This window comes from Eptatretus burgeri, chromosome 4 (genome assembly GCF_056783735.1).
Source record: "Eptatretus burgeri isolate ZD-2024b chromosome 4, Ebu_testis_v1, whole genome shotgun sequence".
NCBI classification, from domain to species: Eukaryota; Metazoa; Chordata; class Myxini; order Myxiniformes; family Myxinidae; genus Eptatretus; species Eptatretus burgeri.
In genome coordinates this window covers 47,583,447-47,610,256 of record NC_140964.1, presented here as the reverse complement: position 1 = coordinate 47,610,256, position 26,810 = coordinate 47,583,447, and the positions used below count along the sequence as shown (strand labels likewise).

The following is a 26,810-nucleotide window of genomic DNA, read 5'->3' as shown; positions in this document are numbered from 1 at the left end:
GCCCATCCCCATCTCCTTGAGATGCTGATCAACCTGTTGCAAACACGAGGCACGTGGTCGGCTCATTGGCCTCCTCCACTCACGAGGCTCCCTCGCTGAGAGAATCTGTTGAGCAAGATCAGTGTCAGGAAAACGAGACACATGTTCATTCAGCCGCAGCTGACGCTCACAGACTATGCAGGTAACAAATCTCATTTGAGTCTCTCTCAGCAACCGCTCGTTGGACACAAAGTCCGACCAGCGATAGCCAATGATTCTCTGAAGAAACCTGGTACCAAGGAATGAAGTCTCCGTCTCTGATCCCTGATCAGAGTCCGAGTCTCATCAGTAGAGCAAGACTGGAAGCACCAAGGACCTGAAGACTCGGACTTTTGTCGTTCTGCACAGCCACCGACAGCGCCACACCCCATGTTCCAGTGAATCCATGACTCCCCAAGCACAACCCAGACATCTATTGACCTCTGGCTCAAAGCCAGCAGAGACAGGAATATCAATGCCAAGGTAAAAGATTCTCTCCGTGACCTCAACATCCTCACTACAAACAGATACAGACAAGATAGCAGCATCCAAGATGTCAATGAAAACCTTGGTCTTTGTCCTCAGTGGCTCTGAATCCTCATTCAGCACCTTGAGGGCCCCAAAAGGATATCCAGAGTCTCCGCAAAGATGACTGCATCATCTGCGAAATCAAGGTCCGAGATCTTGACATTCCCAAACGATGCACCGCAGCTTGATCTCTCCGACATCCTCCGCAGAATCCAGTCAATGCAAGCGCTGAAAAGTGTGAGGGCCAGTACACACCCCACACGAGCTCCAGTAACAACTGGAAGTAAGTCAGAGATGGTATCACCACATCTCACAGCACTCAGTAGCAGAGTATAGTTCAGACATCAGATTCATCAGTTTTGGTGGCACCTCACGAAGACCAAGAATCCTCCAAAGGGCATCCCGATTGACTGAATCAAACATCTTGCAGAGATCAACATAGGCTGTAAGCAGCCCCTGCCAAAACTCTCGTCTGTGTTCGGTGAGGACCCGGAGGGCAAGGATACGGTCAATTGTTGACCTCTTTAGTGTAAAGCCTGACTGCTCTGGACGCTGGTTGCCAAGCAGATGGTGGCGAACCCTCTCAAGAATTATCCGAGCAAAGACTGCCCGGCACTGAGAACAGTGTTACCCCTCGGTAGTTGTTGCAGTCCTAGCGATCACCATTCCCATTCCAGAGAGGGGAAATAAGGCCCCTCTTGCAGTCAGTTGGGATGATGTCTGTGTTCCAGGCAGAGCACAGAACTGCATGCAATGACGTGAGTACAGCATTCACACCAGCCTTGAGAAGTTCAGCATGGATACCACAGCTGCAGCCTGTGTTGCCACAAATGATGGTGAATCACAGTTGATTAATGGGTCAGTAATAAGGATAGTAACACACCTGACATCCAACTTGACAGCTGTTGGATCAGCCTGGTACAGCCGCTCAAAGTAACCGGCCCAGCTGGCCTTCACTTCAGACTTGTCTGTCAAGAGCCTACCACCCTCTGCTCTAACCGCATTACAGCAAGGCACGGGTTTGGAGGAACACAACATGCAAATTCTCCTGAAAGCAGAAGGAGAATCACTTGACCACAGGTGATGTTCTACCCCCTTACAGATTCCTCGCACATGGGCCTCCTTGACCACCCTCAGTGCACCCACAGTTTTATGCCACAACTCCCTGAACAGCACAACTCTGTCATTAAGCCTGGCCCTGTGTCTCTGGTGAATGGTATCCAGTGTCCCTTGAGAGACAAAATTCTTCTTCACCCTTCGGTGAGTTCCAAGACATCCACTGTCAACATCAAGGATGGTGGTCTTGAAGGCACTCCACAACTCTTCAGGATTCCCTAAAGCACCCAGACCTCTCAAATCCCCACTCAGCCTGTTGGCAAACCTCAGCTGCCCTCTTATCCTTCAGCTTGCCAACATCCAGCCTCGGCTGGGATGATACCATTCTCCCAGGTTTAAACTACAACTTCAGCGTTGCTGCCACAAGCCTGTGGTCGGTATTAAGGAACTGAGCACTATGTTATACCCTGCAGTTCTGGATCATCCTCCAGTGACCTTCAATGAGCGCATGGTCACTCTCCTTTGCCACATCACCAGCGTTGGAATACCAAGTCCAGTGATGAGCCTGTGGGTGCTGAAACCATGAACCAGCCACCGACCCTAAGTCCATGACTTCTTGCAAAGTTAAGGAACTTAATGCTGTCTGGTTCACAGTTCCAGACCCATGGGGACCAACACAGATCTCATCACCATCCCTATCAGTTCCAGTCGATGCATTGAAATCCCCAAAGACTATAAGAGTATCTCGCCTGGGGCACTGATCAACCACAGACTCGGGCGTGGCATAGAATGTATCCTTCACGGTGACATCACTCGCCTCAGTCAGAGCGTGTTCAGAGACCAGGGAAATAACACCCAAGGAGTGACGAATACTTAGTCTCCTAATATGCTCGTTGACCAGTGTTACCTCAATTAAAATTCGAGTCAGCTTATTGGACACAACTTCAGCAACTTCTTGGGCATAGTATCCATCAGAGTGGCCAGACCAATCACAAGTGTAACCACCTGCCATGATCTTGCCACTATCCGGTCTCCGAACCTCATCGAGTGCTGCAATACCAGTGTTCAAATGCTTGAGCTCAGATGGCAACAGAGACAGGTGATCATCCTCTCTTTTGGAAAGGATATTCCAGGCACCCACCCGAAGGGACCTCCTCAGGTTATTAACCCAAGGAGACCGCAGTCTGGTGGACGACACCTCAGCACTAACCTGACACGCACAACCACAATCTGACCCGGGAAGGTTACTCCGTGGTTTTCCTCCTGTTATCAACGAGTAGGGGTCTCGAAGGCTTTGCCCCAATCCTGTCATCCGGTGAGCTGCCTTGCGAAGGGCAGCAACACAGGAGGGACTCCCACGGAGTGAGTTTTCAGTTTTCTTTGTATTTGTGTGTTTTGCGAAATGAAATGTTTTACGGTGGCTGCAGTGCAAATCCTGCCACCTACCTCCGAATAAAAAGTAACCCAACAGCAGGAGGACGTCCACAGACACTGTTTGGCACTAGATATGGATGGCCGTTGACTCACAAGGAGCTCCTTCCCCCTTTGACAGGTTTTCTTTTTAATCCTGTGAGGTGTCCATATCTACACATCTTCCTCACCAGGAAACCTGGTGGGGGAGATGGTTTAGTCGCCAACAACCCAACCATGAAACAGGTTCGTACCGGTTTACATGATCCCTGTAGCAAGTCACAGATATAATCTGACCTGTCCTGACTGCAGTCTGTTACAATTTATATTTGAGCATTAATTTTCATGATGTTTTTGTTCTTGTTCAGAGAGCCTCTGAACATGGTAATGTTAGTTGCCATGTAACATTAGTTTCCAAAATATAAGGGGTCACATCAGGTAACAATACATCTTGAACTAGAACGGGCACTCAGTAGAGCGCATAGCTTTGCCAACGCTACATTTTGCCCCCCCCCCCAGAAACCGTTGATTGTGAGGGTATTTAATCCCATACCACATCTGCCATCTCATATGTGTTATGATGGCTTAAAAACATTAAATTTCCTGCTGTTTGACACTGATTCACGTACATTGTACAATTTCTGTATGAACTCCCTGACCTTTTTGGGTGTCAGTGTCAAGTCAATCTGATGACAACTGGTCACATTATAAGAAATTGTTTTCTGGCATTTTAGGGGCATTAAGCAAACACGAGTTTCTGTTTTTCTAAATAAGTTATTTATTGTGAACAAAGAAACATTCATTTTCAGAAAGTATGACATCTGAAAGTACTAATTCAGCTGTGTGTACTATATGTAGAGCGAATGACATTGGCTAGTTGCACGATAGGGGGTTGAAGTACTATCGATAAATAGAACTACAAGTTGTGAAATACGCCTCTCCTGGTGCCAAAGTCCTATTGGTTTGCATGGAGAGAACTATGTTTTTGCCTGCTAATCCGTTTTTATCACCTGCATCCTTACAACTGTAAAATGTGCATATCTTTTCTTTTTTAATAACTTCAAATTGCACCAGCAGCCGAAAGCATCATGGCACATAAGAATGACGCATTTGAAGCACACATCAGGTGATCGTGCCTTTTTTAGAATGGTTGACATCAGCTGGTTGTGGTTGCGCAATCCAAAAGTAATACGTCAGCTGGTTCCTAATTTATAAAAAGGAACATTTTTTGTTTAGTGCACGTACGTGCCACTAAGGTATGCATATTTTGTAAGTTCAGTGACACCCCCCCCCCCCCAATGCTTTAAACTCACCAATAAAGTCACTGTCAAATATTACACATCACAGGATAGGGAATTGAATTCTAAACATTTTGAATCTACTTACATGCAAATTGTATAAGAATTGACCACGTTATGATAATAAAGGTCATTGACCCCCTGACCTTTGACCCAAACCGCTAACAAAGGTAATGACGTCGTGTCATATCGTATATCACAAGATTGGGCATTGAATTCACAACATTTTGGCATTGGTTGCATGCAAATTGCAAAACAATCGACCGCACTATGGCAAAATGACGATTTTGACCTTTTCATGACCTTGACCTTTGTACTCTTAATTTTGTAATTGGTATTAGAGTGTGGGGACCAGAACAGTCAACATTTTGGTGTTGGTTTCATGCAAATCGGATAAGAATTGACCGTGTTATGACTAAAACCGCACATTTTGCAATGTCGTGACCCCCACCTGACCTTTGACTCCCAACCGCTAATAAGGGTTATTACGTCATTGTGTCATGTCACATATCACAAGATGGGGCATTGAATTCTGAACATTTTGGCATTAATTGCATGCAAATTGGATACAAATTGACCGCACTATGGTAAAAAGAGGATTTTGACCTTTTCATGATCTTGACCTTGACGTTTGACCCGATCGCTCCCAAAATCTAATCAAATGGTCCTCTGATAACCAATCATCCCACCAAATTTGCTGCGATTCAGTTCAATACTTTTGGAGTTATGCGAATAACAAACAAACAAACAAACAAACAAACACACACATTCACAAATAAATAAATAAATAAATACACCAATCAAAACATAACCTTCGCAACAAAGTTTGCGAAGGTAAAGGCCCAGTCACACCTTAACCTTTTAGCCAGCTTATGCCGATTTTTGGATAATTTGTGTAAAACGCTGGTACATGTCGAATACGTTATGGGTAAGATTTGATAACATTGAGAGCACACTGAAAAACACTGCCATACGTCGTAGTATGCTGGCTTTAAACGTACTTTGCGGTTGTCCTCAAATTTTCCATGCTTGAAATTTTAAGACTTATGCCAGCGTATTACTAATACGTTCCGCATAATGCTGGCCATAAGTTGTAGGCACATTACGCGATCGTTGACTCACGTCGACACACTTTACTTGTAAGGTACTCATAAGTCGAAACACGTCAAGGTAATGGTTAGCGTCAGTGTTCCAGACTCCCTGGTTTTTTTTTAATTTTTTTTTTTCTTCGGTATGACTGTGATGTTGACACTTCGATTTCCAGTGCGGTTATAATATAATATAATTAATAGGCTTCCGCTCAACGATTTAAATCATAACCGCACTAGAAATCGAAGTGTCAACATCACCGTCATACCGAAGGAAAAAAAAACAAACAAACAAACAAAAAAACGGAGTCTGGAACACTGACGCTAACCATTACCTTGACGTGTTTCGACTTATGAGTACCTTACAAGTAACTTTTGTCGACGTGTGCCAACGTTCGCATATCGTGCGTACTGTGTACAACTTATTCCCATCGCATGCGGAACGTGTGAGGCATACGGCAAGTACGTTGTAAAATGTTTAACACGTTTAAAATTACAAGACGTACTCCACTTAATACGACGTATGATAGCGTACTTTAGCGTTCTATTCACGTATACCAAACTTACCCATACCGTATTCGACGTGCGCCAGCGTTTTAGACGCATTTTTCAGAGGTCGGCATACGCTGGCAAGATCGCCAAGGTGTGACTGCGATGTTGACACTTTCATTTCTCTAGCAGTTATGATTTAAATTGTTGTGTGGCAGCCTTTTAATAGGCTACGTCACGTCATCGTTGGCGATACGTGCAGCGCGCTATGCATAAGTTAGACTATCGTTGGGCATAGGTTGTGAAGGCCGACAACAGGCTAAGCATTCGTTGGTATAAGTTATCTATAAGACAATGAAACTTTCTGTGTCCGTTACTAATATGTTATGCATACGACCAACTCGTTATGAATACATCCGAATCTTTAAAAAAAAGATCAAAAGTTCAATGTAAGCCAGCGTTTTACATAAATTTTGATACGTTGCCATTGCTGGCTAAAACGTCAAGGTGTGACTGGGCCTTAACTGGAAAGCATCCCAAAATGTGAAGACCCACTTGGTGCTTGAACTACACTTGATGAAAACAACAGCTAAAAAATAAGAAATGTTTACTGTATTACTTGGTGTTCTCCATCTTCTCATCATAAAGGTTTGTTGAAAATTTGATGAAAAAATCTGATGTCAAAAAAAGTAAAAACATTATGGCCTAGAGAGAAACACCAAAGCTCATATTGTAAATAAACTAGTACGTGCCTGTACGTGCGTGGCCGTACGTGGGGGAAAAAAAACTTTCAAACCGCGAACCAGAAACAACAACCACACAGGCCGTTCCTTCGCTCTCGCATGGCCGTACGTGCGAACCCCCCCCCCCAAAAAAACTTTCAAATCGCGATCCAGAAACAACCACACAGGCCGTTCCTTCGCTCTCGCATGCCCGTGCGTGTGTGCCCGTACGTGCAACCCCCCCCCAAAAAAAAAACAACAAAAAAAACTTTCAAACAACCACACAGGCCGTTCCTTCGCTCTCGTAAACGACGACTGGATTGGGGCATTGTGTTTATCTATGAATGCGCAGAAGAAATCGATTTGTTAGGGTTTGGGGAATATATTATACATATATTAGGGAACAAAAACGAAAATCCGACGGCGCTCACTTACACTTCCTCACTCATCGGCGGTCTGTCGGCGACTGACAGCTTCTGCAAGCGGGAAAATATTCACGCATACGAATTAGGATCGCCTACATACGTGCACCAAACCACGCCTCCCTTGCTTAATTTGTTTACGCACGAAAAATTAAGGTTGGATACTTTTTGAACACACCTCGTATATACACATATACACATGTGTGTGTGTATATATATAGTTATATATATATATATATATATATATATATATATATATATATATATATATATATATATATATATATATATATATATATATATATATATATATATATACAGGGTGAGTCAGAAGTAGCGCCCGATTTCTTTCAGTTGATTGTTTGTTTGCCATTTGTATTACAGTGTACAAGAAGGTAGAAATAAATGAATGACATGTTTATCTAACCATTTATTCAAGAAGATTATTACGGAACTGTACCAAGCTGTTTTACTTGCAATTTTCAAAGTGCCCTCCCTCTTGATCGATGCACAATTGCAGCAGAGCGGGCACAGAGCTACACATCTGCAGAGTTCGATATCAATTTCCTCAAACTTTGCAGTGATTTGAGCCTTCAATTCCTGAATGGTACGAGGCTTTTCACGATAAACAAGGTCTTTCATGAGCCCCCAAAGAAAGAAATCTGGAGGTGTAAGATCTGGGGAGCGTGCCGGCCACTCAATTGGACCCTGGCGGCCGATCCACTTTCTGGGAAAGTTTTCATCAAGCCACTGACGAACATAACGTCCATAATGATAATGTCCGTAGCATACATAACGTCCATCGCCGACCTCAGAAGGATGACATGCTGAGTCAACCCCCCGGTGTATTAATTCAGCGGCTGACGGGGCTTGAACTCAGGACCCTAGGATCCCAAGCTACCACCCTAACCACTACTCAGGACCCTAGGATCTCAAGCCACCACCCTAACCACTGAGCCAACACCAGGCTACGCACTCAGCATGTCATCCTTCCGAGGTCGGCGAAATGAGTACCAGTTCCAGTGTGTGTACTAGTAGAGGGGCACTGCATCAGCAACACAGTCACACTTCAAGAAATGAGAGCTACCCCGGCAGCTAAGCTGCCATACAACCACCACCACCACAACAAAATTGTGAATTAAAAATAAGCTGTTTTCATTGCCTTTCTTATACATTGATTTTATTGTGTTGTTTCTATAATTGTAAGTATAGTCCGAGTTGGTTAAAAAGATATACCAGTATGTCTATTTATATCAACTATATCGAAGAAGGATTTCATAAAAATGTGGCAAAATCTATAACTATATGAGAAATACTGATTTCAATTAATAACAATATTAAAATAAAATCATTCATAATAAAATAAAAATTCATTGCAAACTCTTTAAAGGCGGTCACGTGGTCAATAGTTTTTCCCTAATTAGTTTTCAATATCAATTAAATTACTATTTTTTGTATATAAACATACATAAATGAATGTTTTGAGGGGGTAATCTGAAATCGTAGGGGGTAGGATGAAATTGATTTCAAGCTACCCCCAGGGGTAACTTGAAATCGATTTCAGATTATCGGGAGGTAACTTGAAAGGGGGGTAGCTTGAAATCTTTACACCGGCACTCCGGGTACAATAGGCCCATGATCGAAGTTAGTCCTCCCGCACCGGCACTCTCGGCTAAACATCGTTCGTGACCGTCTAAGACGAGCCATTTGTTGACACTTTCTCTCCATTTATCCCTTCTTACAGGCGTAAAACGTTTGACTTCTTCGTTCGCTACATTGTCCTGGTGAATAATACACTGGGGAGCCATATTCACTGGCCATATTCATCAAAAATCTCCGATCAGCTGCCGGTGATTTCCTCCCTGCAGGAAGCTGCCATCTTGGACAACTTAGCTGGTCACATGACAGTCTGACGTAATCTGCATACGATGTCAGCCGATCTATTGGCTGTCGAGGCGTCACGTGGCCCACACGTGATCCGAGTGGAGAAAATTCATATGAGAGAGCACGAGGAATGCATCGATTTTCAAGATGAAAATGCACAATAACTGCAGCTATTTGAGTGGAGAACTTTTGGATACGTATGCATTTGGATATATACTATCATATTATCAAGGTTTTGTCTACCCCCCCCCCCCCCCCCGATGAGTGGAACGAAATTGCACGATACAGCTTACGGCTGATGGCATAATACATATATATATATATATATATATATATATATATATATATATATATATATATATATATGTATATATACCGCGGTGCCCCCAGAATCTGAACGCCCCATTGTTTCAACAAATTGGAATCCGAACAATTTTTTCGAGAAAATTTTGCCCTAAAAACCAAACACATTTTCAAAAACCGAACACAACGTTGCGTTCATGCTTGTTCACGTGCGTCTCCCCCGCCTGTTCGACCCGCATCTTCGCGCTTTGTTCATTCAGTTCGTCGGTGGAAGTACTCGTGAAAGCATCTCTCGTGTGTCGATCGCTACTTTACCTCGTGTTTTCACCTTGATTTGTGCTGGGTTTTTTTCTTCAATTATCACCCTTGTGCATTCACCATGGCACCCAAGAAGAGCAGTGAAGCAAATAGCAGTAAGAGGAAGTCTGTGAGAACGACAATTGAGTTGAAGAAAGAACTTATCGCTAAGCAGGAGAGCGTTACCCGTGTGTCTGATCTCGCTGCCATGTTTGAGCTGCCGAAATCGACTGTGTGTACGATTCTGAAAAATATAAAAGCGCGAAAACCCGTCGTGAAGCGAACTCATTCAATGAACCCTCTGATGAATCGGCTTTATCGAACTCAACGTTTTTTTCGCGAGCATGGTAGTGACGTCATGCTGCGTCACCCAATCGCTTCACCTCTTGATTCTCTCTGTGGAACCGTGCGGTGAAAACAGCACGTTTGTGTCTCCACAGAGTGTACTGGGATATAAAACACCATTTGGTGCTTCATGGTTAATTACATACTTCCACCAGGCTGAACAGTTTACGTTTTGGATTCCAATGGCCACTGATAGGCCGGAGCTGCATCCAGACCTGATGGAAGAAGCGACAACGCTCCTGCTCATCCCCCAGGCTTGGAAGAAGACCCAGAAAAGGTCATTTACTCATCTTATTTTACCTTCAACATGGTTAATTTCAGTTGAAAGTGTCTTGAAAGTGGGTTTTCTTGGGGTCCAGGAATGGATTAATCCACTTTCCATGATTTCTTATTGGGAAAATAGTTTTGGAATCCGAACTTTTTGGAATCCGAACAGCCTCCTGGAACAAATTAAATTCGGATTCTGGGGGCACCACTGTATGTATATATATGTATATATATGTATATATATGTATATATATGTATATATATATATATGTATATATATATATATATGTATATATATGTATATATATATATATGTATATATACATATGTATATGTATATGTATATGTATATATATATATATATATATGTATATGTATATATATATATATATGTATATGTATATATGTATATATATATGTATATATATATGTATATATGTATATATATATATATATATATATATATATATATATATATATATATATATATATATACACACACACACACACACACACACACACACACACACACACACACACACACACACACACCTTTGACCGAGATTCACTATTTGCTCATCATTATGAAGATTCGTTGCCATGGTAACTGCAAGTGGAGAGCGAGAATTACTCTGTTCTTGGAGTAATAATGGATATTCATAGTAAAAGAGTACACACGAAATCTGAACTAGTTTGGTCTGAAAATGACATTTTTATCGCAGTTTGAATTTTTCGTTTTTGTGAATGCACGTCAACTTTGACACGTTATATCTTGGAAACAGGAAGTGATCGAGAAACACATATACTCCTACTTTTCAATGCCGAACAATATTGTGTTAATTCAGTTTTTCTATCTTGAATATCGCAGAAGTTATATCTCCAAAGAAAATTACAGAAATTTCCCCAAAATACGCTATTTTTCGATACATCTCGAAAGCGGGAAGTGATAGAGAATAACTAAAAATATGTATTTCCCTACTTTTCGAAGGCGATCAATATGACGTAAACCTCGTTGCTCTATCTTTCAAACTCTTGCAGTTATGGCCACTTTCTCATCATTGTAAAAACCGGTGACCTCGGGTTTGACCTTACAAGGTCACGCAAAGTCAACAAATTTGGTGTCAAATAAAAGGTTATATGCAAGTTCCGATATGTTGATAATGATAATTTAGTCGCTATCTGTCACTGTTTTTTGTGTTATGGCCGTTTTAAAGTGAAAATCAACTTTTACGTGACCCCCCTCAACTTCGACCTGGGGCGAACTTCTAAACTTTGCATTTTTTAGCATGCAAATGTGCAAAATCATAATTAGAGATATGAATTGTGAACATTTTAAGCCTAGTTTGAAGTCAATATGACCATTTTTGAGTACGTTATGACAAAAAAAATTATTCAGGTCGACTTTGACACCTTGATTGAAGGTCAACCAAACGTAAACATCAGTAGCCAGTGCCATTGCCTACATTGGTGCAAATATTGGTGAACAAATCTGCACAATTGTGGACACTGTCAAACTTTTAAAAAATCTAAAAATTTGCATTTGTTTATCATTAGGGAACTTTGTTGCCATGGTAACTGGAAGTGGCTGAACCAAATTTCATCATTTTTGGCATATAATAGGACACTCATACCAAGATACCACATGCCAAATTGGAAGTCAATCGGGATTGTAATGACGTTTTTATCGCAATTTGAATTTTTTTTTATCGCAATTTGAAAACCCCCCCTGACATTCCACCCCCAGCCGCTAAGAAGGGTGTTGGTGTGACACCCCAATGAGACAAATGGTTGGATGCAGAATTTGAAGATGCACATTTTGGATTTGGTTTGAAGTCGATACGACCATGTTAGCGGATGTTATTGCGAAAATAATAATTTCGATTTTTTTTTGGTGACCTTGACCTTGACCTTTGACCTAGATTCACCAAAAACGACAAGTGTCTAATTGGACCATGGCCGACATCTGTACCCAGTTGGTCATGATCGCTGGAACGGTGTGGCTGCTACAGGGTAAACAAACACACAAACAAACAGACAGACACACAGAATGACACACACAACCAACCAACATAATTTGCCGAAATCCGAAGGGTTCCGGCAATTAACAGACAGAAAGGGATGAAAACATAACCTCCTTCACCTTCAGTGGCAGATGTAACAATTGCTAAGAAGACAAGAAATATATATATCTTCTTCTTCTTTCAGCTGCTCCCGTTAGGGGTCGCCACAGCGGATCATCCATTATGATCCGCATAGTGATTTGGCACATGTTTTACGCCGGATGCCCTTCCTGACACAACCCTGGTCACGTCTTATGACACAGGGATATGGTACACCTCTTTTAACCGGGGTATACACCGGCCCAGTATACTGGTACTCATTTCGCCGACCTCGGAAGGATGACAGGCTGAGTCAACCCCCTGGTGTATTAATTCAGTGGCTCAACGGGGCTTGAACTCAGGACCTCTTGGATCCCAAGCCACTGCCCTAACCACTGCGCCAACACCAGGCTCAAGAAATATAATATATATATATATATATATATATATATATATATATATATATATATATATATATATATATATATATATATATATATATATATATATATATATATATATATATATATATATATATATATATATATATATATATATATATATATATATATATATATATATATATATATATATATATATGATTTCAAAAGAGGTGTGGGTGATGGATAACAGTTTCCAAAAACAGGGGTGAATAGAAAAAAAGAAAGAAATATCAACAAATATACACCAACAACTGGGAGAATGACAAAAGAGCAGAAAATACAAAAAATAATTGTACCGAGTTGGGATAGATAAAGAAGGCTCATTGGAATGGCTAAGAACGGGTCAGCTCAACTGGGATGGACAACAAATAATAATAATGTCCAAGATCAAGGACACCACACCAATGGATTAAAAAAGATGGCAGGACTGAGCCAGACAGATAACTGTAGGTTCTGCAAGACAGAAACAGAAAGTACTAGTCACCTGCTTTTGGGATGCAAAAAACGATTATCAGAACAACTTTACACACAATGGCACAACAAAGTATGCAGTGATTAATTGGCATGTCTGTAAAAATTTAAACATCCCAGTTCCAGAAAACTCATGGAAACACGAAACAAGAGCAATCATTGAAAATAAGGACATCATGCTCTGCTCACGTACGACCTGATGATCCCATCGAGCGTGAAAATAGAAAATAAAGCGTTACGACAAACATCGTTCTCAGAAACAAAACGGAAAAGACAGCATTGTTGATTGAGATATCAGTACCCAGTGATGTTGGCTTAAATAATGCAGAAATCAAGAGAATGACCAAATACCAGGACATCAAAAATGAAATCAAAAGATCTTGGAAGCTGAAGAGCTTCAAAAGTGCACCAGTAATAATTGGAGTAACATGAATAATAAAGACCCTCACTGAGATTTTGAAAACCATCCCCAGGAATATTACCACTTACAAACTACAATTGGAGGCAGTCCGGGGTTTGGTGACTATCCTAAAAAGAGCCTTCGGAACAAAACTCTGAGAACAAAACAAAGTTGAACAGCTTGGTCCATGAACTGTGATCCCTTACTGAAGTGGTTGTGGATACTTTGGGTCCTGGTAGGACTTCGTTCCGTCTCCTGAAACCCGCTAATGGAGATAACCAAATGCACTACTCGGCACTTTTACCCGTTGCTTTGCTAACTGATTTAATCAAAAGACAACATGTTGTACTTGACAAACTTTCTTCTCAATTCGCTCTATAATTTACCCGATGTCATCTTCCATCTGCTTGGAAGTGAGCTCGCATCACCTTTATTAACCATCATTGCTGCGTATATTTAGAACAAAACAAAACCAAACAAAAATATATTGAGAACAGCCCTCAGCTCCAATCGCTCCTACCCCTCCCAATGTGATTATTAGTAAATATCATTATTTTAAACTTACCCTGTTCATTCACAAGACCCAGATATGTCTTTCCTCTCGGTATTCAGAAGCACCTAATCCAGATACACAGTCCATTCACTCGTAGCGATCTGTTGCGGCGGTCTGTGTAGCACACGTCCATTCACTCGAGCCCCACATGCTCGGTGGTTGCAGTATGAGCAACTGCCCGTTCGGCGAGCTGAGAAAGCTCTCCAAGTCTCTCATTGTGCCGAGGCACAGCCCTTTCTCTCCAGGTACTTTTCCAAACATTTTCAGCTTATTTTAGAAGCTTTGGAAGCTATTTTAAGTAACAATTATTTTCTCGCACACATGAGATTCCCCGAACACCACTGTTTCCTGGGGTTTCTGTGCCTGTGCACCGAGCATTCTGAGGTGGGATACGTCATTTTAAAAGTCGCGTATTAAGGTATTGTGACGTCCACGGGACTTGAACAGTCCCGCCAACGTAGAATGAGCCGAAACGATGGAGGCAGTTTATTTATTTATAACCCAAACATGGCGGTTCTAATCGCTCTACTGCAAACGGGACGAGGAAGGTGGCACGAGTCACTTTTCACTGAGTTGATGATGTTTATTTGTTTTTATTATTAACCAGAAATAACAAGACTCGGCAAGAAAAGGGATCCGGGGCAATTCGACGGGATGGTGTGGGATCGGGCGTGGGGAAAAACACAGACAATTCCAATGAATATACAGATCTCAAACCCTCTAAGGCGCCAAGCGCACACACACACACACACACACACACACACACACACACACACACACACACACACACACACACACACACACACACACACACACACACACACACACACACACACACACACACACACACAACGTAGCTATTTCTGGTGGTCAGGCTGGACCGTGGTGTGGACGCAACTGTCCCTGGATCGGCGTCGGACGAGCTGGCCTTGCTCTCGTTGGGGGGGAGGGGGCAGGAGAAACCGTGGTGCTGTCGACCTCCTGGTCTTGGCCCAAGTCCGCTCACAGCCGCCAGGGAACCAGTTCTGGCGCCAAGTTGCGAGCAGGAGAGGGAGGCAGGTCCGCCCGCCGTTCGACCCCGTACTCCGAGTCAGCAGAACCCCAGAGCCAACCAAGGTGAGGCACGAGGCTCAGCAAGGCTCCAAGACACGATGAAGAACACGATCGAATCAGCACAACAACAAGGACGCTCCCCGCGCAACAGCTTCCACACCAAAAAAAAACACGATAGTTTTTGTCCTGATCTTCTTCCTCTTCCTTTTCGACCCTGAACAGAACCTTTTTATCCTCCTGTCCTCGTCACTTCCAATCGAGCCGTTTATTGGCCCACCGCCGTCGCCTTCTGCCAAGCGTGATCATGGGGGGGAACCATCCGCTGCACTGTCCTGTGACGTCACGGCCAGTCTCCAGAGAATACCAAAAGGGGTTTACGCAGACACACTTACCCTATCCCGTGTCCCTATCTAATTACGTGACAATTATCATTTCCCCCCTTGAAGAAATGAACATTTACTAGACAACTTATCACCACTGAATTGCTACTTATTACATCGAGATCCTGGTAAACTCGAACAGCATGGCATACCTAATTAAACATCCTAATTACCCTTTGAATGCATACCCCCCCCCCTCAAACGTAACACTGCCCCCTCCTCTGGTACCGCAGCTCCTGCAAGGTATATCACAGGCGCTACCGTACCAGCCTTAACACTTACTGACTCACACCTAATTAACCTAACAAAATAAAGTAGGAGGGGCAATGGGCAGCGAGTCGCAGCTAACTTACCTATCCTGCTTAATGTACTACCCCCTTATGGCCTTATCCTCGCCTAAACAATCATTCGTTTTTATTTTTATTATTTTTTATTTTATTTTATCACATGAGAGCACTGAGCGAAGTTGCACTCCATCTTCTGGATCATCGCTCTTGCCCAGCACTCTTCCAGTGATCTGGGGAGGGGAAACAAAAGGTTCCACAAAAACACAACACTTATACTTTACATTCCTACTCTAAGCCTTAACGACACTATTCACAGGATATTTACACTTGACCGCCTCCCCCAGTGGATGCTAATAGACCCAGCGTTACCTGGGGAGCCAATTTTCAAATTTGCTTGCCCCAAAATTATGCGGACATCATGCCCTTGCTGCACATGTCAAGTTGTGCGGGATCGAGTGGGACTCGCACATCTTCACAACACTCACACCATGGTCATCATCACATTTCTAGGTCATGGTCCTCATTTTAATCATGCAGGCTGAATCCCGTCGTGGCCGTGGGGTGGGTTACCACAAGATGATGGGGGCATCTCAGGTGCAACCATGCCCACAGGTAAGCTTTAGTCCAACCCGGACGTTTCTCCGCCCCGCTCCCTTTGATTCCCTCCCCCCTGGTAGCCATCAGCTCTAATCCCGTACAACACTCTGGAAGGGGTCTCACTGGCTCCTCTGGCCTTCCTGGGTCGCCAAGGTCCTACCCGCCTTGGTCGCCCAACCAGACCCTCTCCCAGTTGCCTCCAGACACTGTCACCATTAGCCACCAGGTGGTGAATCTCCTTGAAGGGGGTCGCAATTCACGCTCACCGTGAGCTTCAGCAATCCCTGTGGACAAGCACATCATCCCCACCCACAAAACCCACATGACTCCCCCACCCCATCGGCCTTACATGTGACACCTGCATTTCTAACACTTTGCCGACCATGACCTTCCCTGTTACCACACCATGTCCAATAAAAAATCAGTGTGCACCATACATTTCACTTCTTAACTTAAAACAACTCACACAGCACTTCTCACCCGATCCACGCACCAGCCATTGGACAGCCACTCGTGCCCTCTTTGTTACCAATTACCCACTGTCCCGATTGTCACTCTAAAACCCAGCAGAACTTACAAACCCATGCCAATTTTCCCACAATTCTTTTTTTTTTTTTTTCCACCAGAGGGCACTTCGCCACAATCTCAGCAGCCGAGCATGGCCGTATATGCTCAGCCCAATCTAGTCTCCCCGACCCCCGACAGTGATCTCCGGACCCGACCTATGAAAGGGCATCTCGGATAGACCTGGCGGTTCAGCAGGAGGATTCACCCTCTCCGAGTCTAAAAGTCTATTGGAGGGTCCCTCCATCGCCGGGTACCGGCAATATCGTTGCATGTGTCCTCGTCGCCCGCACCGGAAACAACTCCCCATAAAAGGCCCCCGTGAGTATCGGTGAAATGTCTCTTCCGGTTCTGGACCCCCTCGGCCTTAATCGAATTGCTCTTTTGGCTGGGCTGGACCCCGCCGCTTTGGAGCATCAACTACCGAATTACCCCTTATCAAACTTGACAGTTTCTGGCAAATTTCCTGAAACATTTGGGTAATGCCAATTTCTCCCAGCCCCCCTCCCTGATCCTGGATCTCCGCCTGTCGGATCGTCACCGATGGCCTCTCTGGAACCCGACCCGGCCGACTCCACGAGGCCAGCCTGGCCGCGCACTCGGCCGCTCGGTGAACGGTGGGTGGATCCTGTAACTCCACCAGCGCTCGGACCTCAGGGTCAGGAAGAGCAGCTAAAAATTTCTCGAGTGCCAGTCTGTCCCACGCCTCCACTGTAAGGTCCCAATACGCGATCCTGACTGATTGGTTAATGTCCTGTGCCAGCTCCTGCACTGTCTCACCCGGCTTTAATCTGCGGTGCTGGAGCTGGGCCCGCACCAGATCACAGTTTGCCGCGAACCCAAACCGACGGCTCAACGCCTCGCAAATGAGGGAGCTGGTCAATATCCCTCCGCGATCACGTTTAACACATCTGCGGCTGGTCCCCGCAACGTTGCCACCAAATTCCCTGTACGTTCCCGCTCATTCCACCCGTTTAGTCGGGAAATGCACTCAAATTGCGTCAGAAAAGCTTCAACGCTCCCTGACCCGTCGAAATTTACCAGGGGGATCACTTTCCCGGTGGCCCGCTTCTCAGTTTCTCCCTTGTCCGAATCCAGCCCAGGGATCAAACACCCTTGTGGCTGCGTATCCAATTTTGGAGCCCACTGTGGCCAAAGATGTTTTGTGGTGAGGGTCTCATGGGTCAATTTTGCCTCCTGTTCCAAACATTGAATGGACCGATTCACCTCTTCCTGCAGGATCTTCTGGGCCCGCACAACCTCCTCCAAGGCTCCGTCGCGAGTTTGTAGCTGCTCCTCAACCAACCCGGACACTCTACTTACAAAAGACGGCTCTACCAGGCCTTTATCCAAGACTTCATCTTGGCTCATAATTTTATCTTGTTCGTCCAAACGAGCCTCCAATTCTTTTACCTCCTCCGCCAAATTCATCCCTTGCTTCCTCATTTCTCCCCACTCTTCAACTTGCAGCTGCATACGAGCATCCACACAGGCACGATGACGTTCCAGGCTTTCATCCACTTTATCAACCCGAATGTTCGTTGCATCAATTTTATCTACCAATTTTTTCCGTATATTTTCCCCCTCCAATGTAATTTCTACCTTTGTTTCCTCCAATCTATCCTCGAATTTACTTTGTATTTCCCCCAATTTAACATCCACACACTCCTGCATCTCAGTTTTCATTTTCTCCATCTTTTCCCCCAATTCATCCCTCATTAAATCAATCCGTGCACCCAACTGTACCCCCATTTCCCCCAATTGATCTGTCATTTCTGCCCTCTGTGTCACGAATTGATTTGCCATTTCTGCCCTCTGTGCCGTCATTTCTGCCCTCTGTGTCACGAATTGATTTGTCATTTGTACCGTCATGTCCCCTATTAAACGTTCCAACATTGTCTAGATCGACATCGCGCCGGTTTCCGGCGCTGCTGGCCCCGCTACGGGCGATGAAACACGGTCCACGCTCGGAATGGGGGAGGTTCCAACCCTACCCCCGTCTCTCCCTTCTTCCCCCGACTCGCTGCCAGACACGTGGCCTTCCTCCTCAAACATCTGCACATCCGCCATGGTGCAGAAGTCCCGTTTGCCGCCAATTAATTTAAATTTGAAAAATCCCGCCAAAATTTTCCCGCGCTCGCGCGCTTTTCTGTAGTAATTTTATATTCCAATTTGTGGCGAGATTTTAATCTTGGTATGTTCTCCCGATACCAAATATAATTTAGAGGGGTTCGAACATCCCACTCCTGACACCAATGTGACGTCCACGGGACTTGAACAGTCCCGCCAACGTAGAATGAGCCGAAATGATGGAGGCGGTTTATTTATTTATAACCCAAACATGGCGGTTCTAATCGCTCTACCGCAAACGGGACGAGGAAGGTGGCACGAGTCACTTTTCACTGAGTTGATGATGGTTTTTTTAATTATTTGTTTTTATTATTAACCAGAAATAACAAGACTCGGCAAGAAAAGGGATCCGGGGCGATTCGATGGGATGGTGTGGGATCGGGCGTGGGGAAAAACACAGACAATTCCAATGAATATACAGATCTCAAACCCTCTAAGGCGCCAAGCACACACACACACACACACACACACACACACACACACACACACACACACACACACACACACACACACACACACACACACACACACACACACACACACACACACACACACAACGTAGCTATTTCAGGTGGTCAGGCTGGACCGTGGTGTGGACGCAACTGTCCCTGGATCGGCGTCGGACGAGCTGGCCTTGCTCTCGTCAGGGGGGGCAGGAGAAACCGTGGTCCTGTCGACCTCCTGGTCTTGGCCCAAGTCCGCTCACAGCCGCCAGGGAACCAGTTCTTTCGCCAAGTTGCGAGCAGGAGAGGGATGCAGGTCCACCCACCGTTTGACCCCGTACTCCGAGTCAGCAGAACCCCAGAGACAACCAAGGTGAGGCACGAGGCTCAGCAAGGCTCCAAGACACGATGAAGAACACGATCGAATCAGCACAACAACAAGGACGCTCCCCGCGCAACAGCTTCCACACCAAAAAAAAACACGATCGTTTTTGTCCCGATCTTCTTCCTCTTCCTTTTCGACCCCGAACAGAACCTTTTTATCCTCCTGTCCTCGTCACTTCCAATCGAGCCGTTTATTGGCCCACCGCCGTCACCTTCTGCCAATCGTGATCACGGGGCGGAGCCATCCGCTGCACTGTCCTGTGACGTCACGGCCAGTCTCCAGAGAATACCAAAAGGGGTTTACGCAGACACACTTACCCTATCCCGTGTCCCTATCTAATTACGTGACAATTATCATTTCCCCCCTTGAAGAAATGAACATTTACTAGACAACTTATCACCACTGAATTGCTACTTATTACATCGAGATCCTGGTAAACTCGAACAGCATGGCATACCTAATTAAACATCCTAATTACCCTTTGAATGCATACCCCCCTCTAACGTAACAGTATTCTCCCCCCACCCTGACCCTCCCCTCCCCCAGATAGAAACCATACTTGGGTACCCTTGGGCAACATGCAAAATTTGATTGGATTTAGTTCAGTCGTTTTTCGGTTATTCCTCCGAAGTAAGCTCTTGGAGTGGGTCCCGGTGTCCGTCCATATGTCCGTTAACATTTCATTAAAACATCTCGCAAACTATCCGACCGATAAGGGGCCACGGGCCCCCTCCCTGAATCCCTCATTTTCACTAAAACGTCTTCCTTTCCACAACTACCTGAGTGATGTGGCCCAAATTTTGTACACTGCATCAGGACAGTAAGATCTCATGGGGTTGTGCTCCCCATCTGTATCTGCCCCCTTTTAGAGGCTGAAAAGGGTGATTTTGCTTCAAATTCAGGTAATTTATTGAACAATATCTTCAGAAACCAACGGCCAGATGCAGACCTAACTCTTCATGAAACATAAGGACCATACTGTTAACTTCACTTGTGCTCCCCATGACCGTACCATTTCAGGAAAAAGGGTGGGGTGGGGGGGGTGGCTCCTTCCCTCTAATCCCACATTTTCGCCTTTCCTGTTGGGGAAATAACCACCAGTCCCCTCATGGGGTTTTTTTTTAGTTTTTGAAGCATACATATACAACAACAAAAAAAGCAAATGTATAACCAAATGTACAAATTCAGTTTTATAGTATATATTAATTAAATATTTTTGTGTGTGTCTTATTACACGATGTGCTACATTGCTGTCATTACCTCCACCACCGAATGTGAAGTAGTTTATGTTTTCACCCCTTCCTGTCTGTGTGTGTACAGGATATCTCAAAAAGTTGTGGACGGATTCAGATTAAATTTTGTGGACAGGCTGGGTGTGTGACAAGGACGAACTGGTTCGATTTTTCGTGAAGATCCGGATCCAGATCTGAATACGAGAATGGTTTAATTTTTAAAAGTGATTCTTCACAATTGAGAGATTGGGCCAAATACGATATAGTACTGTATAGCTACAGCATATTTCAAAAATGTATTGGGCCAGATGTGATCTCGTGGATCAGGCATTATGGTTTCGGAGGTATCTGCTCTACCGAGTGCCCTTCTAGTTTAATATCATTTTAATCACTCCGACAACCCCCCCCCCCAACCATCATGCTGTAGCAGTTTTAACGGGACCTGTTTATACTTCCTGTAATATGCTGAAACAATACGCTAGCCCCGTAATATGTTTCTTGCCAATCTGCACTTGGCAAGTGTGACGAGTATGCCAATACCCTGAACGAAACATTTACTCTGTGGAGTGAGGCATGAGTCCTGCAGTGGACCAAGTAGGTTGATGATGATGATGATGATGATGATGATGATGATGATGATGATGATGATTGTACTCGGTGTCCATCTGGCTTTATATTGCAAACAGGTCTTTAATCTATTCTCCATTCTGTCAACTTTCCACCACCACCTTCTTCTTCTTCCTTCTTTCATGGCCACAATTATTCCTATGTTCTTGTGGGTTGGTGGGGGAACGTTTTTGGCCTAAGTCCTTCACAAACCGGCTGGCCAGGCCTGATGCTCATCGAAGACGTCAGGGCAGGAATTTGGAATTTGTTAATGATGCGGATGATATCTTTCCTTCTCTTCGTGAAGGAAAGCATGGGATCATTAATGTCCACCAATTAATGCTGACAGATGGGTTGCCAGTTTAACGTATATCCGAGGGACGGCACTTGCATTGATGGATCACCCTGCCTGTAAATCATCAGGATGACAGTTTATAGCTGGGTCCGATTTAAACTCGGCCTCAGCAGCTACGGAGTGGGTGTGCATTCCTCTCTTCCCTTCACCAGCCCTAACTTTCCACCCCATTCAAAGAATACAATTTCAACTGCTGTTGAGAATCATCGTGAGACAAAGCTCCTTTGCTGTGGTGCGTTCAAATTCCACAATTGTCAAACCGCACATGACGCCCTCCTCATCACAAGCTTCTTCTCACTTCCAAGCGGCTCTTTTTAACACACATTCTCTTCCCACTGCATGGTAAGTCTCTCACCCTTAGTGTGGAAGTTTCGGGCATTTGGTTATTGATTTGCACTGTCTAGCTGAAACGTGGCTGTTACCTGGTGACATAACGATGGCCGACGATACTCAACGGCTTTGTCATAACTCATATTATTGCCCAAGAGAGCAGAGCATAACATCAACTCCATTAATTCACGTATTCATCTTTCGAATAATTTTGCATATTTGTCGGTTCACCTACAGATGTAACTTCAAATAATAATCATTTACTGATCATCATTTGTATCTGGATGATCTGTCAGATGTTTTGTCAACTCTTCATCCATCCTGGAAAGATACTGATCTGATTACGGGGGATTTTAATCTGCATCGTTACCTGCATGATCCAGTTTTACAAAAGCCTCTCCGATTGGTGGATATTGTGAATCTGTCACAACACATTCTTTGTCTCATTCGTGTTCATGATTCATGGTCTGGATGTCGTTTTATCCCACAACATTGAACCGGTGGCCGACATCGATTTTAAGATGCTCCCTTTTTCTGATCACTCGTTTATCACTTTCGTCTTTCCTTTGCTGAAATGTTCACATCCATTGCAGCCAGAGCAATACCTTAACATTAACTCCATTATTTTTCATCACATTGGCAAGGAATTGTCTGATTCAATGCTGTGTGTCCTCACACCCTTGACAATCTTGAACAATCGGTCTCATTTTATAACTGGCTGGACACTTTCAATCCATGTGATCAATTCGCTCCACTTATTAACTCGATCCCCCAAAAATCCGCGAGCGCTTTCCCTGGTTTACTGCTGCTTTGCATCTTCTCTAATTAGAAGAAAAACATAATAAATCTCGTCACTTGCTAACTACCAACACCCATGGTCCATTGCACCAATTCGCTTGCTAAAGTAAAAGCCTTGTGTGACCTTACCATGACCCTTGGAATGGACCATGAAAACAAGTCTTCAAACACACCGAAGCTTTGCTTTTTGTCGTTGATAAACTTTTAAATAGTGTTGAAACTCCTTCTCCATTGATTCCACATCTACCACAAGCCAAGCAATTTGCTGCTGCCTTTCAGGATGATATTGTTGCGGATTCGCGCCCGCCGGCGTGCTGACGGCCACGTAACTCGAATCGCGGCACGTCGCCCACCGGACGGACAATCCAGTCGTGACCCTCTCGGACTAACGCCGGGAACCAGTCACGGGTGGACCTTTCGGTCTCACCGCGATCGAGCCAATCAGCCCCCGCGTGGGATAGGGTTGCTCGCCAAATTCGACCTACCTAAGTACCCACGCGGAGGGTAGACCGGGCGACCGCACCTCGCCGCAGGTCGACTTCGGACACGGGCCACTTAAGCGACCCGTTCCGTACTATCAGAATAACCGAGCGGTGTTATCGTCGACCTCGACGGTTCGATTAATTATCGGGCGTATTCAGCCCACTACCAACCCTTTACGTGAAGCAAGATGGGGATTCAATAGAGGAAAAGACGAAGCGAAGTGGGAAACAGTTCAACACAAAGCACATTTATTCGCGGCACACGGGAGCACACATATACAATTCCACTAAAAGCACATAGAAAAAACACAATGCAATTTACACAAAAAGCAAATGCAAAAGCGAAGACACAATGCAGAGCTAATACCGACTACCGAGCACACGGCAACACTTATACAATTTTACTTCACAGACGGCGCCGACAACACATACCCAAAACCAAGGAAAAGAATACCCTCAAGGATGAGGCGGGCCTGAGGCCGAGACCGGGTCGCGCCTACCCGTCTGGTGATGAGACGCGGAGCGGCGATGGCGCCTCAACTCCGCGGGCCTCGCGGACAGTGTCTGGTAGGGGGTGGGAAAGGGGCCCCCTTGGTCGCACTATCTCAGCGCGGGGAGAAACAGGAGGGGGTTGCTGATGCTCGGGGTATAGAGGATTTTTATTATCCCGCGACGAGCGTCTCCACCTCGGCCAGGTCGCGCTGTCGGCCTCCCTGGGGTGCAGCTCCCGACGCGAGCACCCCCTCGTCTGGTGTCGCTGCCTTTCCACAGCTCCGTCCCCTCCGTTCCGACTCCAACGCACACGACGACCAGCTCCTTCTTGCCAACTCCACCGCCCGCGAAGTCTTGACTCTCTGTTTCCGACTCTCCTACTCTCCTACTCTCCGCCTCTGGACTCCCTGGACTGACGAACACGGTCCTTTTATCAGCCCCGTAGCTTCGCCCTCTCATCTTTGACCCCCTCCCTTCGATCTTTCACCTCGCTCCCCATTGGCCCGAGAAAAAGTGGGCGTGAAGGCTTTTTGATCCATAAATTTGCATATATCGATCGCCCTGGGGGCGGGGCCACCCGCCCCTCGCTCACCGATTGGACGGCAAAAAGTGGGCGTGTGTCGTTTTTGATCCGTTTTTGAAGCACAAAATCCGTGATTTTGTACACGCTGTTCGGCGCGCGCCCTGCACGAGTCCAACACCGGTACCCACAGGCGGCGCAAGAACGGTGGCGATGCGACGGTTGCGAGGTGTGACGTGAAGGTCGTGGCGGTTGTGGTGAAGCGGCGTTGTGGTTGGTGGTTGATGTTGTGGTTGTGGTGGTAATCATGGCGGTTGGTCCAAAATAAAGATAGCAAAAGAAAAACGGCTATCCTGAAGAGTCGCAGCACGCATAAATGACATGTATTCCCACTAGACAACGGGTTTGGGCCTAACTACACATGTACTTACCGAGATACCTCACCTAAGGGACCTGAATGGTGGTTTGCGAATTTGGTAACCAGAACAATATTTTGTATTCGTCGTGCACTTCGTAGCCAGGCCGTGGATCCTAGACTTTATTCTGCACTGTCTAATACTCCCTTCTGTTTGGAACACTTCATACCTAGCAGTCAAGATGCAGTCAAGTAATCATCGGTGACTGTAAGAAAATGACTTCGTCACTTCATCTATTGAGTTCCATCATCTTTGGTTGTTTCTTTACTTTCAGTTGTTTCTCCACTTATAACATAGGTAATCAAATGCATCACTTGCGGTACCATCACTATTTCAACTAGAAAGAGCAATCAGTGATTGCAGACCCTTGCCAGAACTTGTTTTGTGTGGTGCCCGTGTACTGGTGTGTTAAGTAATTAATGACATAATTAGAACTGCCACTTTATAATTGCTGTCAGTGATGACCGGGAACCAAGACGTCCCGCTTTCATGCAACGCCGCTTTGATTGGACACCTGACTCTGACCCATGACGTTTATTTTAAATTATTAACCTCCGCCATCGAAGATGGCCGGAGGTTACTGTTTTCACCCCTGTCTGTTTGTTTGTGAACAGTATTACGGAAAAACTCGACGGATTTCAACGAAACTTGGTGGGGGGATTAGGTATGGTCCAAGGATCATGCCATTAGATTTTGGACTTGGTCCAAAGTCCAATATGGCCGCTATGGTGGCCATTTTGAAAAAATATTTGAATTTTTGTTTTTGCATTTCTACATATTTTAAGTGATTTCCAACCCCCCCCCCCCAAAAAAAAAATTGTTAGAGAAAAAAAAACAAAATTTTGTCTTTTTTTTCTCTAACATTTTTTTTTAGAGAATGAATTGAGTATGTGGAGTAGGAATTGAGTAGTGAGTACGAATGAATTGAGTATGTAAAAGTAAAAGGGAAAGTTGCAAACTATAACTCTGTGAGCACTGTTGACATCAAATTGAATGAATAGGATATCAGGTTCACTTGAGTGACCAAGCAGTATTGGCGGCGGAGGTTTTGCACTCTACCGAGTGCTCCCCCTCTAGTTATTCAATTGAATTTAGATTGGGATTAAAATAAATTCAATTCACGTAAAATGGAAGACCAAATAGGTACAGTCCTGTATTGGAGTAATCAGAAGGAACCAAAACAAGCAAAAAGCAAAGATGAAGTCATCAGGAGGAACCTGGACAGGATTCACATTTCAATAGCTGCTCCTCCACCCTCAAACTCATCCAGGCACAACCAAGTGAGTCTATGTCAAAAATAAATAAATAAATACATAAATGAAATAAAAAAGAACCCAGATCAAAAAAAAAAATTCTGGCTGCCAAACCTTGTGTCGAATCAAGTTGAAATTTAAACCATGTATCCCGCATCACTTCTAGATCATAATTGTGAAGTGCCACGTCGTATAGATAGATCATACTTGTATAGATCTGTTCAGCCACTTCAGAGAAGAAGATTTATTTATTTATTTATAGATTTTACGGTAAATCCAATATGGCTTCCATATCATGTGAGCTATGACATCATATGTGTGAACCTTTTGTTGCTAATGGATAGGTGATCATACTTGTATAGATCTGTTCAGCCACTTCAGAGAAGAAGGTTTT

The 26,810-nt window shown here is 44.6% G+C and overlaps 1 protein-coding gene across 5 annotated transcripts in view; it reads left to right on the top strand.

Annotated features, from left to right (window-relative positions):
* LOC147027978 (uncharacterized) overlaps positions 1-26,810 on the top strand; it is an 87,460-nt gene that overhangs the window by 48,380 nt on the left and 12,270 nt on the right. The window contains exon 1 of one of the 5 annotated variants that reach the window (XM_085877876.1): positions 22,046-22,467. The exons of the other annotated variants lie outside the window; for them this stretch is intronic. Coding sequence (XP_085734002.1) covers positions 22,391-22,467 — 77 coding nt within the window. The 5' untranslated portion in view covers positions 22,046-22,390. Of the gene's footprint in view, positions 1-22,045; positions 22,468-26,810 lie in introns of those variants that run through there. 5 annotated transcript variants of the gene reach the window in all.